This window comes from Balaenoptera musculus, chromosome 17 (genome assembly GCF_009873245.2).
Source record: "Balaenoptera musculus isolate JJ_BM4_2016_0621 chromosome 17, mBalMus1.pri.v3, whole genome shotgun sequence".
Lineage (NCBI taxonomy): Eukaryota > Metazoa > Chordata > Mammalia > Artiodactyla > Balaenopteridae > Balaenoptera > Balaenoptera musculus.
Genome location: NC_045801.1, coordinates 29,415,389 through 29,432,961, shown reverse-complemented (window position 1 = coordinate 29,432,961; position 17,573 = coordinate 29,415,389). Strand labels below are relative to the sequence as shown.

The 17,573-nt window shown below is 38.3% G+C and overlaps 1 protein-coding gene across 1 annotated transcript in view; it reads right to left on the bottom strand.

Moving 5' to 3' along the window:
* EIF3E (eukaryotic translation initiation factor 3 subunit E) overlaps positions 1 to 14,003 on the bottom strand; it is a 51,717-nt gene extending 37,714 nt beyond the window's left edge. Inside the window, exons 1-5 of the mRNA XM_036830583.1 lie at positions 13,824 to 14,003; positions 7,932 to 8,046; positions 6,192 to 6,309; positions 1,715 to 1,757; positions 542 to 646 (exon numbers count right to left, since the gene is read on the bottom strand). Coding sequence (XP_036686478.1) covers positions 542 to 646; positions 1,715 to 1,757; positions 6,192 to 6,309; positions 7,932 to 8,046; positions 13,824 to 13,913 — 471 coding nt within the window. The 5' untranslated portion in view covers positions 13,914 to 14,003. The remainder of the gene's footprint in view (positions 1 to 541; positions 647 to 1,714; positions 1,758 to 6,191; positions 6,310 to 7,931; positions 8,047 to 13,823) is intronic.
* Positions 14,004 to 17,573: the final 3,570 nt, after the last annotated feature.

Below are 17,573 nucleotides of genomic sequence, written 5' to 3'. Positions count from 1 at the left end.
TGAGCTTTGTAGTCTAATACCTGAGGGCAGAAGTAAATAGAAAAAAGTTATTTTTTGAAATAAAGTTATTTTTTCAAATTTATTTGAAAATCTTTTCAAATATCATTAGAATTCCACAGCTGTTTAGAACAAATTCAAGGAATATATGAAGCACAAAATATTGAATTAAAATTAGGAATAATAGATTTATTCAGTAAATATTAAGCACCCACAATGTGCCACTCACTGTGCTGTACAGTAATATTATAACAAATTCACTACACGATAGACTTCTACTAATGCTAAAATCATACAATTATACATAATATGAAAAATTAGTGGTTCCTACTTTTGGATTTCAAGGACAAGTTAAATCTGCCTCCAAATTTTGAGGCCCTGAAATAAGGTTTCCTATTTCTATTTGGTTTTGTTGAAAGTTTATTTTTTTCTCCTTTTGCCAATGATTGTTGAAAACTTAATGGATAGATCAAATCTACAGACATGTTTTAAGGAACCAAGGCAACCTACAAAAGAGAAGAAAAAGAAAAAAAAAATTACTTACCAACACTCTAAAGAAGTAAAGATATTCTGCTGCTCCAGAGTAATTTCCACATTCATATTGGAATTTTGCATACCTGTAGAGTGTATCTAAATATTCCTGCCTAAACTAAAAAAAGGAAAAAAGCTTAAATTCTATTTTTTAATTTTGAGTTTTAAAACTCAAACCATTTACTCTTTCAAATATCCCCAGATATCAATTCTTTCAAAAGTTACTACCCTCCCCCCCACCCCCCAAAATCAGAAAAGCACATGACCATTAAGATACATATTAGGAATTGTTGGATTTAACATTCATAGTTCTGAATTGTAACAATACCTACTTTGTTGTGATACAAACTTGAATTACAGCTGAAGGTCTGATGTGTGAGTCCCTTAGCTGGTGAATGAGCTTAGACAACTACCAAGCATATGCATCCCTGTAAGGATTTTGTGATTCTGTACAAATAATGTGCATAGTAAACTTCAGTTCTCTGAAAAAACTGGCCCCCAAATTACACCAACTTTTACAGTTAATGATGCAAGCAAAGTGAAAGACAAAAAATCAAGAGAAGGGCTCCGAACCAGAACATTAACAAATACACCAAACATTCTATATGGAAACCAGAAAGAGTAATTTTGCAGTGGTCAGCATGTCTCTTGTTACAATAATTGTTAAATGAATGATAAAACTTGAATGCAAGTTAAAGAACTGATTATATAAGTAGCCTCACACTTTGAGTTAACGCAAGGGGAAGGAGACTAGGAGATGACTAGGAAAGCCTGTAACAACATTCCTTTATATGGGGGTTTATGAAGGTCTTGGTAATGTCAAGGGCTACTGTATTCCACAAGGCAGCTTAATGCTATTGCTCAAGGTATTCTAATTCAAATTTAGTTCTGTTTTTACCTACTTGTTTATCCATCAGAAATATAAAATGCTAACTATTACATGATCATTCTGGAACAAACAATTTGAGAATTTCTGTTATCTAAAAAGATAAGTATAAGGATATTATTTTCCAATCAAGACCAATTTTTAAAAACTAAAGTTTCAAAAACATACCAGGTATTATGTCTAATAACTTAATCTGGAAATTATACTCTTGCCAAGCCATGAATCTATCTATACAGCACTATTCTTTAATTAGCCTTATTACAACATGACAACTAAACAGTTTTTTAAAAGACCACTTACACCATGCTTGTCTGCGAGGTAGTCAAACAGCATCCGACCATCCCTTAATAATAAAAAAACAAAAATTATTGTATTTTATAGGCCACAGAAAACAAAACAAGCGTATTCAACTTCTATCTTATTACTCACATAAAGCCATTTAATTATCTTAATACTTAAACACTAAAAATAAGACTTCCAGAATAAAATAAACAGAACATTACATGTTTTGAACATAAGGAATAGGAACTCAAGGAGAACTGCAAACTTAAAATTTCACTTTCAGATTTCTTTAGCCCTAACTGAAAATCATGTGTTCTGATTCACCACATGATCTAAGTTTTTTAGGTAATAAAACCAGAACACTGGGGCTTCCCTGGTGGCGCAGTGGTTGAGAATCTGCCTGCCAATGCAGGGGACACGGGTTCGAGCCCTGGTCTGGGAGGATCCCACATGCCGCGGAGTGACTAGGCCCGTGAGCCACAATTACTGAGCCTGCGCGTCTGGAGCCTGTGCTCCGCAACAACAGAGGCCGCGATAGTGAGAGGCCCGCGCACCGTGATGAAGAGTGGCCCCCACTTGCCGCAACTAGAGAAAGCCCTCGCACAGAAACGAAGACTCAACACAGCCATAAATAAAATAAATAAAAATAAAAAAAAAATAAACAGGAGCTGTTGTTTAAAAAAAAAAAAAACCAGAACATTCTGACTATTCTTATAGTGAGGTCAGTGAGGTCTACTTAGGTGTTAACCTACTGAGAATGGAATCTGTTCTCTTGAGGATACTTTTCTAATAGGTAATATATTCTTAAAATAGGATAGAGATGGAAATAATGTACTATACAAATAAGCAGGAATTAATCCTGTATATAAATTTTGTCCCCCTCCACAATGTTAGTATTTCTCATAAGGACAGTGACTTGGCAAATTTACAAGACTAATAAATCATGCCTAACTCACATGCTATCTATGTTACATACTCTATATGATTATTATTCATACCAAAGTGTCAAATAACCCAATGTAACGTTTTTAAAATTAGCTTTGCACAACTTGAGATGTTGGCAGCCTTGTAAAAGACAAATTGATGACAAAGACACCAAGGAACAAGTGACAGGTGGCAGAGTTGCCCACCTTCTGGGCATTTGCAAAAATGAAACCATTTTCTTATGCTCATTGTAAGAATGAATACCGTGGCATGTCTTTTGGGAGCATAATTTTACTCGAAGGTTTAATGGGGAGGGGTATGTTACCACTAAAATTAACATGAACATATTATAATACTAAATAAAAACATGCATGAAATTTTAACATAAAGAGACCTCAAAAAAAGCCACTTAACACTTGCTGTAGATCATAGTGAATAACTTTGTGTTATACGCCTTATACCTCAGGTATATAATCACTGTCCTCTGGCTGATATGGTATTTCTGGGAAAGTATGAGAAGTACAATACTACATATTCAATGAAATTTTAAAATGGGGAATCGGCAGGGAGAGGTTATTACTTTGAAAATGAATAGGTTATAAATTTAATTAGATTACAAGTTTTTAACCCCAATTCCATCCTTTCATTTATCTCCAATTTATTGCCTATTAAGCTAAAAGGAGTTATCTTTTTCTAATATTTAGTGAACAAATCTATATTCATCTTATTCATACCTTAATCCAATTACTTCCCAGTGTTTAAGTGACTAGACTAAACTTAGAATTAAAATCCTAAATTTTCTGTTGTACCCTAACATCTGGATTATTTCAGCTGTCCCTTTGTGGGCACTTACATGTGACTTGAAGGGCTGCAATTACTCATGATATTCTAAGTGCATACAAGTATACCCAGACACACAGAGATAGCTATATACAAGCTATATACATATATATGAAAATACATATATATAACAGCTTTGTAAGATATAGTTATCTCTGTATATACATACATACTATATAACATGGCACATTATAGTAAGGTATAGTAATCGTATAGTACTTGCTGCTTTTCTAAAACATACCTGGTAACACTTTCTCAAATCACAAATGAAGACTTAGAGCCAATCGCTCTAAAGATTTGGTTTGATGACATATCCTAAGAACTCAAGGTGCAACATGGTAAAATCCTAAACAATTCCTCAAGTGAATATATTGATAGAAAAGATTTACCATAATGGCAATATTCAATTTTCGTAGAAGACTATTTTTAAACATTTTTAATGACCCAAAGGGCTTCAATTAGTTAAGTCAGAGTAGGGTAACATGCTTCCTTTGGAAACTAAACAATAAGTCTATTTCTAGCTAAGAGGAAATCAGGAATAAAATATAACCGTATCAGCTCTATACTACCCTCCTTGGGCTGAGCATGGAAGGATATGAGACAATGTAGCAAAGTGATAAAGTGAGCTCAGTTTTCCCATACATTGAGCAACCCACGTACTCTAGGTATTGCCCAGGCACAGCTTGTCAACTTCAGCACTAATGACATTTTGAGTTGGGTAATTCTTTTGGGGGAAGTGAGGGTACTGTCTGATGCACTGTAGGATGTATAGCAGCATCCCTGGCCTCTCCTCTTTACATGCCGGTAGCACCTCTCCAGCTGTGACAACCAAAAATGTCTCCAGACATTCCAAATGTCCCCTGGGAAGGGGGGAGGAGGGTGGAGCTGCTCAGCATAATCAGATTTGGATTAACCGGTAAAGAAGTTCTAAAAAAATTTACTTATTAACATTTATAATTAAGGACTTCCTCATCGCTACACAATAAAGACAAAGGAAAAAAAACAGATAAAGCGATCTCTTAAACTGTGAACTTTTAGACTGGGTTACTAAAGTATGAATTAACATTTGCATTAATCCAGAAAACAGAATTTTTAGAATTCAAATTAAGGAGAGGTTACCTGAAGGCAAGAGAAATAAAAGCAAAAAATAAACAAATGGGACCTAGTCAAACTTACAAGCTTTTGTACAGCAAAAGAAACCATAAACAAAAAGAAAAGACAACCTACTGACTGGGAGAAGGTATTTGCAAATGATGCAACCAACAAGGGCTTAGTTTCCAAAATATACAAACAGCTCACACAGGGAATTCCCTGGCAGTCCAGTGGTTAGGACTCTGCACTTCCACTGCAAGGGCAAGGGCTCAATCCCTGGTCAGGGAACTAAGATCCGGCATGCTGAGGCAAAAACAAACAAACAAAAACACAACAAACAGCTCATATAACTCAACGACAAAAAACCACCCAATCGAAAAATGGGCACAAGACCTAAATAAACATTTCTCCAAAGAAGGCATACAGATAGCCAACAGGCACATGAAAAGATGCTCAACATCGCTAATTATGAGAGAAATGCAAATCAAAACCACAACGGGGTACCACCTCACACCAGTCAGAAAGGCCACCATTAAATGTCTACAAACAAATGCTGGAGAGGGTTTGGAGAAAAGGAAACCCTCCTACACTGTTGGTGGGAATGTAAATTGGTACAGCCACTGTAGAAAACAGTATGGAGGTTCCTTAAAAAACTAAAAATAGAACTACCATATGATCCAGTAATCCCACTCCTGGGCATATACCTGGACAAAACTATAATTCAAAAAGATGCATGAGGGCTTCCCTGGTGGCGCAGTGGTTGAGAATCTGCCTGCCAATGCAGGGGACACAGGTTCGAGCCCTGGTCTGGGAAGATCCCACGTGCCACGGAGCGACTAGGCCCATGAGCCACAATTGCTGAGCCTGCGTGTCTGGAGCCTGTGCTCCGCAACAAGAGAGGCCGCGATAGTGAGAGGCCCGCGCACCGCGATGAAGAGTGGCCCCCACTTGCCGCAACTAGAGAAAGCCCTCGCACAGAAACGAAGACCCAACACAGCCATAAATAAATAAATAAATAAATAAATAAATAATTTTTTAAAAAAAGATACATGAACCCCTATGTTCATAGCAGCACTATTCACAATAGCCGAGACATGGAAACAACCTAAATGTCCAAAGACAGATGAATGGATAAAGAAGATGTGGTACATATAAACAATGGAATACTGCTCAGCCATAAAAAAGAAAGAAATAATGCCATTTGCAGCAACATAGACAGACCTAAAGATTATCATACTAAGTGAAGTAAGTCAGAAAGAGAAAGACAAATACCATATGATAACTTATATGTGGAATCTAAAATATGACACAAATGAACTACAAAACAGAAACAGATTCACAGACATAGAGAACAACAGACTTGAGGCTGCCAAGGGGGAGGGGGGTGGTGGAGGGATGGACTGGGAATTTGGGATTAGCAGATGCAAACTATTATATAAAGAATGGATAACAAACAAGGATCTAGTGTATAGCACAAGGAACTATTTTCAATATCCTGTGATAAACCACATGGAAAAGAATACGAAAAATAATATGTATATATATGTATAACTGAATCACTTTGCTGTACAGCAGAAATTAATACAACACTGTAAATCAACTATACGTCAATAAAATAATTTTTTTAAAAAGAGGTTACCTGGTTGACTGCATTTGCCTTGTAGTTTCTGGATCTTCAAACATCTTCACAATAGGTTCAGTTTCTGCCTGAAGCTGTTTCAGTTGTGCAACAACGGTGGTTCTTTTTTCTCTCAAAGCTAATTAAAAATGCAAAGGAGTACTATAATGTTAAACTGTATTGCTCACTATGAGGATGTCTCTGGAAATTTTTCAATCTATCTAAATTGTGCATATATTTATCCCCAATATATTCATGTGCCAGGAGCCACCAACTCAGTAACTCCCCCAGATCCAATTTCTTCTTTCTAGCACTGCAAAGGCACATAAAGGAAGAGTGAATCCTCTTCTTACTCTTAGAAGAAACTGAGGAATATACAGATACAGCCTGGGAGAAGGAGCTGTTGAGGAAACAATTATTTAACTCTACATTTCAGAGACTTCATTCTCAGTGTTTTTATATTTGTTTTCATTGAATTCTCTCAGGAGATTATCCCACAGTTTCTGAAGAGGCTCAGAGGGGTTTACATATTATTACTACAGGTTTTCAACTAGGTTGAATGGAATTTAAATTCATCAATAATTTCTCTTTTCACTTTAAATCTAATTCTGTAATCTCTCAAAACCAATTCTATAGTTTCTTTTTACTGCATCATGAAGTCAGAGAAAACTTGCACATAATTTATCCCGTTAGCATGTTTTAAAGTTTCACTAAGAAATAGTTTACTTTTTTACCACAAACTAAAATTTAAAGAGCTACTGTTCTTGCAGGGAACTATAATAGAAGTCAAAATAGTGATTATGTTTTATGTAATAATTTCTACATTATATATTAGAAAGTACTAATACTAGGAGAGTGTTTCTCAAACACAGAGGGGATCTGTGATCAAATTTTGAGAAATGTCAATTTAAACAAAGTAAATTGTATTTCTCTACTGAGAAGAGTTCTTATAATCTTTTAAAATACTACGTGCATAGTGGGTTTTTTTGTCTGCTTGTTTGTTTTAAGAACATCTATTACTACAGAAAACAAGGATTTCGAAATATACCACAGTAGTTCTCTAATTTGAGTGCTGGTCTTCAGCCAACATTTTCTGGTTAAGTAGATCTGCGGTATGGCACAAGAATCTGCATTTCTAACAAGTTCTCCCAGGTGAGCTGAGGATGCTGGTTCTGGGGACCATGCTTTGGAGAACCCAGATGCTTCAAGACAAAAAAGAAATCTCTAAGGCACACAAGATGCCAACTGAAAAAACAAGTCAAAAAACTGCAAAATTCCCAGATAATTCTAAGGAAACAATCTGATTAATAAGTACAACTTTGATGCTGCATACTATGAACTGAAGACATTTGATGACCATGTTTTAAAGTAGTTTCACACCTTTTATAGGGTCCCCAACCCCCGGGCTGCAGACCGGTTGGTTAGGAATCGGGCCGCAGAGCAGGAGGTAAGCAGCGGGCAAGGGAGCAAAGCTTCACCTGCAGCTCCCCATCGCTCGCACTGCCCCTGAACCATCCCCCTGCCACCCCCAGAACATGGAAAAATTGTCTTCCACAAAACCGGTCACTGGTGCCAAAAAAGGTTAGGGATCACTGCTTTAGAAGACCTGTAACCTCCATATTACCTTTCATCCAAAGAACTTTTAAATCATTCAAATAATTATTAAGACTTCTGGCTAAAGCACTTTTATAAATCACAAAACTTTTAATACACATGCCCTCAGTTCAGAAGTCAAGCTTCAGATGTAATGACAAAACTTACCATGAGGAATATCATCAGAATAAAGGTTTTTGTATACATCCATAGCAAAGTCTACCATGTTGGTATCACTAAGAAGATCCAATTTCCCTTGTAACAATTCTTTTTCATTATATATCTGCAAGAGAAAATTACTTTCTAATGAATAAACTGAAGTTCCCTCAAGTAAAGCAGTTAATATTAAGATACTGTACCTGGAAACATATGTCCTGAACTATTTTTTAATAAAATATATACTATTAATTCACCCTCCTACGAGAAAGGCAAGCAATCAGCCTGCAGAGACATAAAATATTTTGTTTACCTAGCAACTTTAAAATAAAGGCAATTACATACCACAAAGCCATTCCCACCAACTTCTGATTTATACTGATTTTTTAATGTGTCCCTACAAGTCATCCTTTAGCCTTTCTAGAACAAGGCTGTGAGTAAATAAACCACACCCACTCCACTGATAAGCACATAGTATTGTTGACTCCTCTCCACATTTAGGTAATTAGAAATCAACTCTTAAATGTTTTACCTTCTTAGTCTCTCTCACATCCGCATGATGCCTACCCATTTCTCATTGAGGTGGCCTCTCCTTTTTCCCCCACATACTTTTCCACTATATAGTTAAAATCCTTTATAATGCTTCCCATCCACACCCCTGAAACAAACTGGCACCCATTCTTTCAGTCAACCTTGTCACATCAGGTTTTAGCTTTTGCAAAGAGTTCAAGAAACTTAATTTAACCCACAGTTCAGGAACCAAATAGATACATAAGCAAACTCACATAAACATGAAGTGTACTGAGCAATATGTTAAGGATTCTACACAACAGCATTCAGGGAGAGAGACAGTAACATAATTCAAAACAATTTTTAATCAAAGAGCCAAGATAAGGTTTCAGCAAAAGAAAAGATTTTTGTACTAAATCTAGTTTTGTCAAGCAAAGAAAAATGAAGGAAGATTATACAACATTTTACTACCCGTGAAAAGAAAAGATAAAGGCAGTCAATCGGTATAGCCATGAGATCAAACCTGAACCTTCCAAACTACATAAAGAACTCCTACAAAATAGTAAGAAAAAATAGACAATTCAATTGAACATGGCTAAAAGATTTTAATAGGCACTCCACAAGAGCACAACCAAATGGCCAACAAACACCGGAAAAAGTCCTCAACCGCATCAGTCATAAAGGAAATGTAAATTAAAATCACACTAAAAACTAAAAAAACGGACAATACCAGTGTTGGTATAGTTGCAGAGTAACTGAACACCTTCTCTGCTGGCAGAACTACAACCACTTTGGAAAACTGTTTTTATCTTCTAAAGCTAAAATATTCTTTAACCCAGCAATTCTACTCCTAAGTACCCAAGAGAAATGGGTACATATATTCAAAGGACATTACCAAGAATGTTCCCAGCAGCACTATTTGTAACAGCCAAGTCCTATCAACGTTAGACTGGATAAATAAATTGCAGTTATTTAGGACGTTTGCAACATTTTATTTATTGATCTGGATGGTAGTCACACATAAATGTGTTTCCTTTGGGGAAAAAAAAGCATTTATGGGCTTCCCTGGTGGCACAGTGGTTGAGAATCTGCCTGCCAATGCAGGGGACACGAGTTCGAGCCCTAGTCTGGGAAGATCCCACATGCCGCGGAGCAACTAGGCCCGTGAGCCACAATTACTGAGCCCGCGCGTCTGGAGCCTGTGCTCTGCAACAAGAGAGGCCACGATAGTGAGAGGCCCGAGCACCACGATGAAGAGTGGCCCCCGCTTGCCGCAACTAGAGAAAGCCCTAGCACAGAAACGAAGACCCAACATAGCAATCAATCAATCAATCAATCAATAAATCTTTAAAAAAAAAAAAAAGCATTTATATTTGCTTACTTTTCTGTTCACATATTATACTTGATAAAAAGTTTACTTTAAAAAAGAAGTTCCCTTTCAGTTTGCCCCACAGAAACCCTAATCTTAGGTGAAAACATCCTCTTCCTGGCATGCCACCTCTCCTCACCACTTCATCAGTAGCTTTTAATTTGTAATGTTTCTCCCAACTGCAGATCCAAAGCACTGCTCTTCTGCCATCAGACCTCACTGGCCTCTTCTTAAATCTATATCTGCTTATATCATCCTCTCTAAATTTTATCTCATAGGCACATTTATTCTGTAAAGAAGAGATAGTAAGATTTTGTGAGCCAAAAAGCAAAAATCAAGGATACTATATATAAGTACCATAAGAGAGAAAAGCTTCAACAATTTTCTTTTTGAAATAAAAAATATAATATGGAATAAAATTTTCTGTAATACAGTTCTACTAATGAGAAGAATGGAATTCTTTTTGGGCAGGAAACATTTTACTTAACTAGTGTACAGTTATTGTTCTATAATTGAGAAAGGTTGCAAATGTTCACCTGTTAAAAATTTTTTTTAGCTCAGACCATACAAAACCGGCAGAGAGGGTTGTATTTGGCTCACAGGTTGTAGTCTGCCAACACAGTCTATCAACCTCTTGAAAACAACTCCTACTTTTTAATAGATTAAAAATCTTCTTTTGACACCTCCTCCTGCTATCATCCTCCACAAATCCAACATCCATAATGATGATTCTTTAAAAACTCAAGCCTTAAAATTCCTTTATCCCGCAAATCATAACAACTTTCATCAGCTCATCTCTAAGACTTTTAACTTACATTCATCACCTCTTCCTCTAAAATGGTTCATCACCCTCAACATACCCTCTGTTCTTTCTAATTTTTACATCACCCTATTTGGTTGTCACTTTCTACATTAGTTTGGATATTGTTTTTGGCTATTTCAAAGCTCTTCTCTTTAGCGGTTAACATTTATTCCATTCATTTTCTCCAACCAAATACAATTCAATGTCTATCTCTAGCACTGGAAAAAAGTTATCTCTTTTCTATGTTATGGCTAAGGTCACCTATAAAATGTTTCAGAACTAGGCAATCATGTTATTCAATCACATCGGTGCTTTTCTTTAATCAGCAATCCTTTTCATCAATCTCTAGATGGCATTTATTTATCACCAGCCTACCTCCACATATTTCTATACTACTCAAATAAACTACCGTTTCTCTCGCTCCAAAAATGACCACTTATAAATGTGTGATTTCCAATCTCAGTTGGGCCCTCCAAACTTACCAATCCTTGCATTTGTCTTTGGTCAGTTTCCTCAGTCACTATTTCCAGTCTTTATCTCCCTCCTCAAAACCCCAATTGAGGACTTCCCTGGTGGCGCAGTGGTTGAGAATCCGCCTGCCAATGCGGGGGACATGGGTTCGATCCCTGGTCCAGGATGATCACACATGCCGTGGAGCAACTGGGCCTGTGCACCACAACTACTGAGCCTGCGCTCTAGAGCCCACGAGCCACAACGACTGAGCCCACGTGCTGCAAACTACTGAAGCCCGCGCACTTAGAGCCCGTGCTCCGCAACAAGAGAAATCACCGCAATGAGAAGCCAGCGCGCCGCAAAGAAGAGTAGCCCTTGCTCACCACAACTAGAGAAAAAGCTTGCACACAGCATCGAAGACCCAACGCAGGCAAAAACAAACAAAACTTAAAAAAACAAACAAACCCAACTGAATTCCTCACTTCCCCCTCACATAGGATGGCCTAGCCTCCTAATAGAAAACACTTAGGAGTACCTACTCTGTCCCAGAAGGCTAAATACTTTATATTTACTATTTCATGTAATTTTTCTAACAACCCTATGAGGCTGGTGGTAGTACCAACATTTTGTGCATGAGAAAAGGCTTAGTTAAGATGGGAAAGAAACTGTTCTCAAGTGCACAAAGATATTAACTGACAGAGCCAGGATCCTAATCCAGGTCCCAATTCAGTACCCAGGCTGTTAAACACTATCTGGCCTTCCACTTCACTTGAGAATAAAGAACACTAAGGTTCAAATATATATTCACTCATGTATTAAATAATCATGAGAAGCCCTTATGCCAGACTCTATTTGCTGAGAACACAGCAAGGAAATAAAACAAAGCTCCTGCTCCAATGGAGTTTATATTTTCCAACATATTGATACCATAAATATATTCAATTGATACCTTCATGTGTCATGATCATTGACTATCCTAACTATCTAGCCTTCAAAACTCAACTTCAAGCCTCTCTTCCTCAGAATCCTTTCTGTACCTCTTCAATTTTGATAGCACTCTGCCACTACTTCTGACATTTTATTACTCTTAGCCTTATAATTACAGACATCTATCTCCACCAAAGGATAAGTTTTTTAGTGATGAGATGTCTGGATTTTATCTTGGATTTCTCACAATTCCATGGTAGTCCTATACTTAGTAATTGATAAATAAATACTCCAGCACCTGTCTTCCCCTTGGTGTATCACAGCCATCTTACCAACATTCTCTCCAAGGAAACAGGTTTTGAGCAGTTATTTTCCACTGATTCTCAGCTGCCGTTCACAATTTTGGTCTTGCCCTATGAAAAACTAATTTACACTTATGTATTCCTCCCTTTCATCTGTCTGCCTTGAAAAACAAAAGTGTAAAGACACATTACAAAAATATGAAGTTTGGCTAGTTTAGAAGCATAGAGGATATTTTTCTATTCCTTGATCTTTGGTAAATTATCCTAAATTATCCAAAAAAGAAACAGAAGGCAGACTGGGCTGTTTTATTCAAGTTATACAATACAGGTTAAGTACATCCTATAAAAGAAAAATCAAGACAAAAACATTTCAAGATAAAGCTTTATATAGCAAGGCATTCTTGAATATTTATTGAAAATAAACTTTGCTGTTCCCTAATATCATTAACTTTAGAGTTGTGTGTAGGTGTTTAGAAACGGTTCATATGAATTTGAGAGTTATACCTATCCAATGAACCATGGGAAAATTGAAAACTTATCAGAACAATTTAATGTTATTTGTAGGGCTTTTTTGTTTTATTGCTGTTGGAAACACACAAAATCTACTCCCCAAATCTAGAGTGCCTTAAGTAGATTTGCGGTTTAATCTGCTTCTAGAAATAGAACGCATTTTTTCTGGCCAATATTCTAATTCCTCCATCACAGTAATATCACTTTATTGTAACAATTAAAATGCATCAATTTCCCAATAAACTACGGTATAACTAAGCCTAATATTTCAAACTTTTAGGACTGAGACATATTTTTAAATGAGGTACTAGGACCAAATACTTTTTCAAGATACCCGGAATAGCTCAATGAACACTGACAACCAATTCAAATCACTCGAAGTCTGTACATCTATACACTGAAAAACAACTCTTAAGATTACTGTCGGGTTATTTTTTGGGTTCCCCTCCCCACTGGACAAAATATGCTACGCTTCTAGGAAGTGGCTCTTTACCGAAACACCAGTTAAAACTCCTCGCAAAGAACTCACAACTTTACGGAAACCAAGGGCTAGTATTTAAGTGTAAGAAAATCATTCCAAACGACCCGGCAAGCAAAAACACAAAGCCAGGTCACTCTTCTACTGTGCCCAAAAGAAAAATTTAAATCTCTAACAGTCAATTTGCTTTTAGAAGCCAGCTTGAAGTTAAGCTCAAGCATCATACAGGGAAGCCAGCCAATCGTCAACTTCCAAGAGGAACGACGCGGAAGTCCCTTCGGGCACTGGCACCTCAAGAAGTGAAGCAGAGACCCCTCCCTTTCTCCCCTGAGTTTCATATTGTCACCCCTCACCCCTACTCACGGCCGAATTCCGCGGTGCTAATCAACAGGGACGACGCTTAACTACCAGCAGATCCTTATTGCCCGACTCGGGACCAAACTCAGGGCCGCCTCACACGTGTGTAAGGCCTAAGGCTATCGCCACCGCCTTTCGGCCTTGCCCCGCATCTCACGCGCTCCCACGCCTTCCTCGCGCTCAAAAACCCACTCACCTCCTTTACGGAGAGAAACTCAAGCAACGGAAAGACTAGATGCCGATCCAAAAAGTGCGCGATGCGAGTAGTCAAGTCGTACTCCGCCATCTTGACAAGGAAAAGAGAAGTGTGCGCTCGCTAAAACTTTATTGATAGCGCCGACAAACGAACGGACAAGACCCTTATCGCGCATGTGCAGTTGTTAAACCAGCCAAAGGAAAGGGGCGGGGTTCAGCGTCGAGCGCTCAGGGAACAATGGCGCATGCGCGAGGTCCTCCCTCCCTCCCTCCCTCCTTCCCGGCAACTCTGGGACGAGCTGGATGGGCGGGCAAAATTCCTTTTGTTTGCAAGTTTGTTGGTGTCCTGCAATCCGTTCCGTTAACAAATACTGAAAACTCAGAATTGATTGCTGAGGCAATGTCATTTGTATTGGAGATGCGGCAAAGGACAAGATAATGAGGCCCCTGCTCTCCAGAAAATTACGTACAAGGAGGAATAGCTGAGCTTTTATTTGGTGTATAGTAATCGTTTTGTAAGCATTTGTTAAATTAAGATGGGATGGTCTTCTAGACAAAAAACAAGTGAAATAATTTCAGATTATAGTAAAAGCCATAACTTGGTGTCGGGGTGGGGGGGGCGGCAGGGAGGTGAGGGACGCGGTGCCAGTTTGGGGCTTTTCAATTAGGGTGTTTAGATAAAACTCAGGGTTACAATTTAGCCGAGGTTGTGGTAAGAGAAGCAGGTGACCAAAATTAGAGCCTGGGTGGAAACATGCCTGGTGGAAGCACAGCAAAGACAAAGGCCATGAGACAGGAAAGGGCTTGGTGTCCTTCAAAAACTGAGTATCCTACCAGACTGGAAGAGTGAGGTTACAGACATGGAGAAGGGGCCAGGTTTCCATTAAGGTGGGGAATGTGAGTTTTTATTCTAAGTACTCTTGTCTCCTTGTCGTCTTTCAGACTTCTTCATTTTGGAGTGCCCTTTGGAGTGTCCTTGGACCTTTTCACTGTCTAGGCCAATGCCCTAAGTGATGTCATTCAACCTAATGGCTTTAAATGCAACCCACACGTTGACAACTCCCAAATTAGAGCCCCAGCAACAGACTATTAGTTAACAGCCAACTCCATATATCCAACATCTCAACATTAACGTGTCCAAAAGCAAATTCCCATGTAGCTCGTCAAAACCTGCTCTTTACACTCTTCTCCACCTCAGTGAATGCCCACTCCATCTGTCCAGTTGTTCAGACCCAAAACCTTCGAGTCGTCCTTGACTTTTCTCTTTCTCTTATACTCTACATTGACTTCACCAACAAATCCTCTGGTTCTACCTTTAAAGCATGTCCTGGTCAATCAGTTCACACCACCTACAAAGTTAATCCCTACTCCAAAACACCATTATCGCTTGCTTTGATTTTTGAAATAGTCTCATCACGAATCACCTTGCTTCCCCTCTTTTCCTCCTGTGGTTTATTCTCCATATATAAGCCAGAGTGACTTTTAAAAGTCAGATTACGCTCAAAACCCTCCAGGCCTTGTAATCTCACTCAGAGAAAAACGTATGTCTCAAAGTAACCTAAAAAGCCCTACATCATCTGGACCCGTTACCTCTCTTACCTCATCTTCTCCACCTCCTTCTCTTGCTCATTCTACCACAGCCCTAAGGAACCACTCTGTAGATTTTCCCATTCAGGACTTTCAAATGAATGGAATAACATGATATATGGCCTTTTGGGTCTGACTTTTTTCACTTAATGTTTTCAAGGTTCATCCAAGTTGTAGCATGTATCAGTACTTCATTCCTTTTTAGGTCTGATTAATATTCCATTATATGGATATACCACATATTATTTACCCATCCATCCACTGATGGACATTTGGGTTTTTTCTACTTTTTGGCTACTATGAATAATGCTGCTATAAACATTCGTGTACACATGTTTATGTGGACATATGTTTTCAGTTCTCTTACATATATATTCAGAGGTGGAATTGCTGTGTTATACGGTAACTCTATGTTTAATTATTTGAGGAACCATCAGAGTATACTATAATTTTGTACGATGTTACCACTGGAAGAAACTGAGTAAAGGGTACACGGGATCTTCATATATTATTTCTTTCTTTCTTTCTTTCTTTATTTTTGACTGTGTTGGGTCTTCGTTTCTGTGCACAGGCTTTCTCTAGTTGCGGTGAGCGGGGGCTGCTCTTCATTGCAGTGCGCGGGCTTCTCATTGTCGTGGCTTCTCTCGTTGTGGAGCACAGGCTCCAGACGCGCAGGCTCAGTAGTTGTGGCTCATGGGCCTAGTTGCTCCGTGGCATGTGGGATCTTCCCAGACCAGGGCTCGAACCCGTGTCCCCTGCATTGGCAGGCAGATTCTTAACCACTGCGCCACCAGGGAAGCCCATGTATTATTTCTTACAACTGCATGTGAATCCACAATCAGAATAAAAGTCTAATTAAAAAAAAGTGACTCCTAGACTTTGGGCTTAAAAAACTGGATACCTATTGGTGACAGTAAAAGGTGGGTGGGGGAATGGCAAAGGAATATGTATGAGTGCTAAAATCAGGAATTCTGTTTCAGATAGAATAACATTCCTATTAGCTACCCAAGTGATGCTGTCTAGTATGCAAATGGAGATACTATTCTGGATCAGTTGATATAGTTGTTAATCACTTACCATCCGTGTAACCTTGTACTAGCTGTTTTCAAGGATTTGGGAGTATGATATGATCTCTGCCATAGTGTCATTACAGTATTGTTGGGAAAGCAAGGCTGAATTTCCATGAAGCAAAGAATAAGTGGTGGTATAGGCTGCTGTATTGTAGGGGATAGTCTTTGTAGCCTCTAAGAGTTGAGAAGTGATAGCTGTAATATGAAGTTTCCTGTAAGCCCAGAGACCAAAGTTGTAATAGAATATAGACAGGAAAAGAGGAAGTTAAAGAGAGAAATAGCAGGAACTGAGGCTTCCAGCAGAAGTGAGCTGCAGCAGAGGAAGGAAGGAAGCAGGTGGAAGTACAGAAACTTGCCAAAAAGGAACAGAGAGCACCTTTGAGAAGCAGTGAGAAATAAGATGCAATTCAATTTGATTAACATTTTGAACTTTTACCATATGCAAGGTACTAAGCTAGGTGTTAATGGGACTATATAATCCGTAAGAGCTAGTCTCTGGCCACAGGAGCTTTCAATCTAATAGGTAGCAATTATTTGTTCATTCATTCAATATAAATTGAACACTTACAATATACTAAGCACTGGTCTAGGTCCTGGGAATACAGCAGTAAAGAAAACAAATTGCCTTCTCTAAAGAAGCTTATATTCAAGTTGGGGGAGACAGATAAAAACATATTAACAAATACATAATTTGTCCAGTGGTGATAAGTGCTATGAAGAACAATAGGCAGGGTGAGAATGATGGGAAAAAGTTGCTAATTTATATAAAGTGGTCAGAGAAGGCCTCTCTAATAAAGTAGAATTTGAAAAGAGATATGAAGGAAGTGAGGGTGCCTGTGGCTGCCTAGAGGAGAAAAAGCCAGGTGAAGGAACATTAAGTATCAAGGTGTGGAAGCAAAAGTGTGCTTGGTATCCTTGAGGGATAGCAAGGAGACTTTAAATTCAATAACTGATTGAGCAAGGGGAAGTGTGGAAGAAGATGAGTTCAGAGAGGGAGTGGTGGGATAGATGACATAATGCTTTGTAGGCCACAGTAAAGACTTTGGGTTGCATTCTGAAGGAGGTGGGAAGGTATTGGAGGGTTTTGAGCAGAG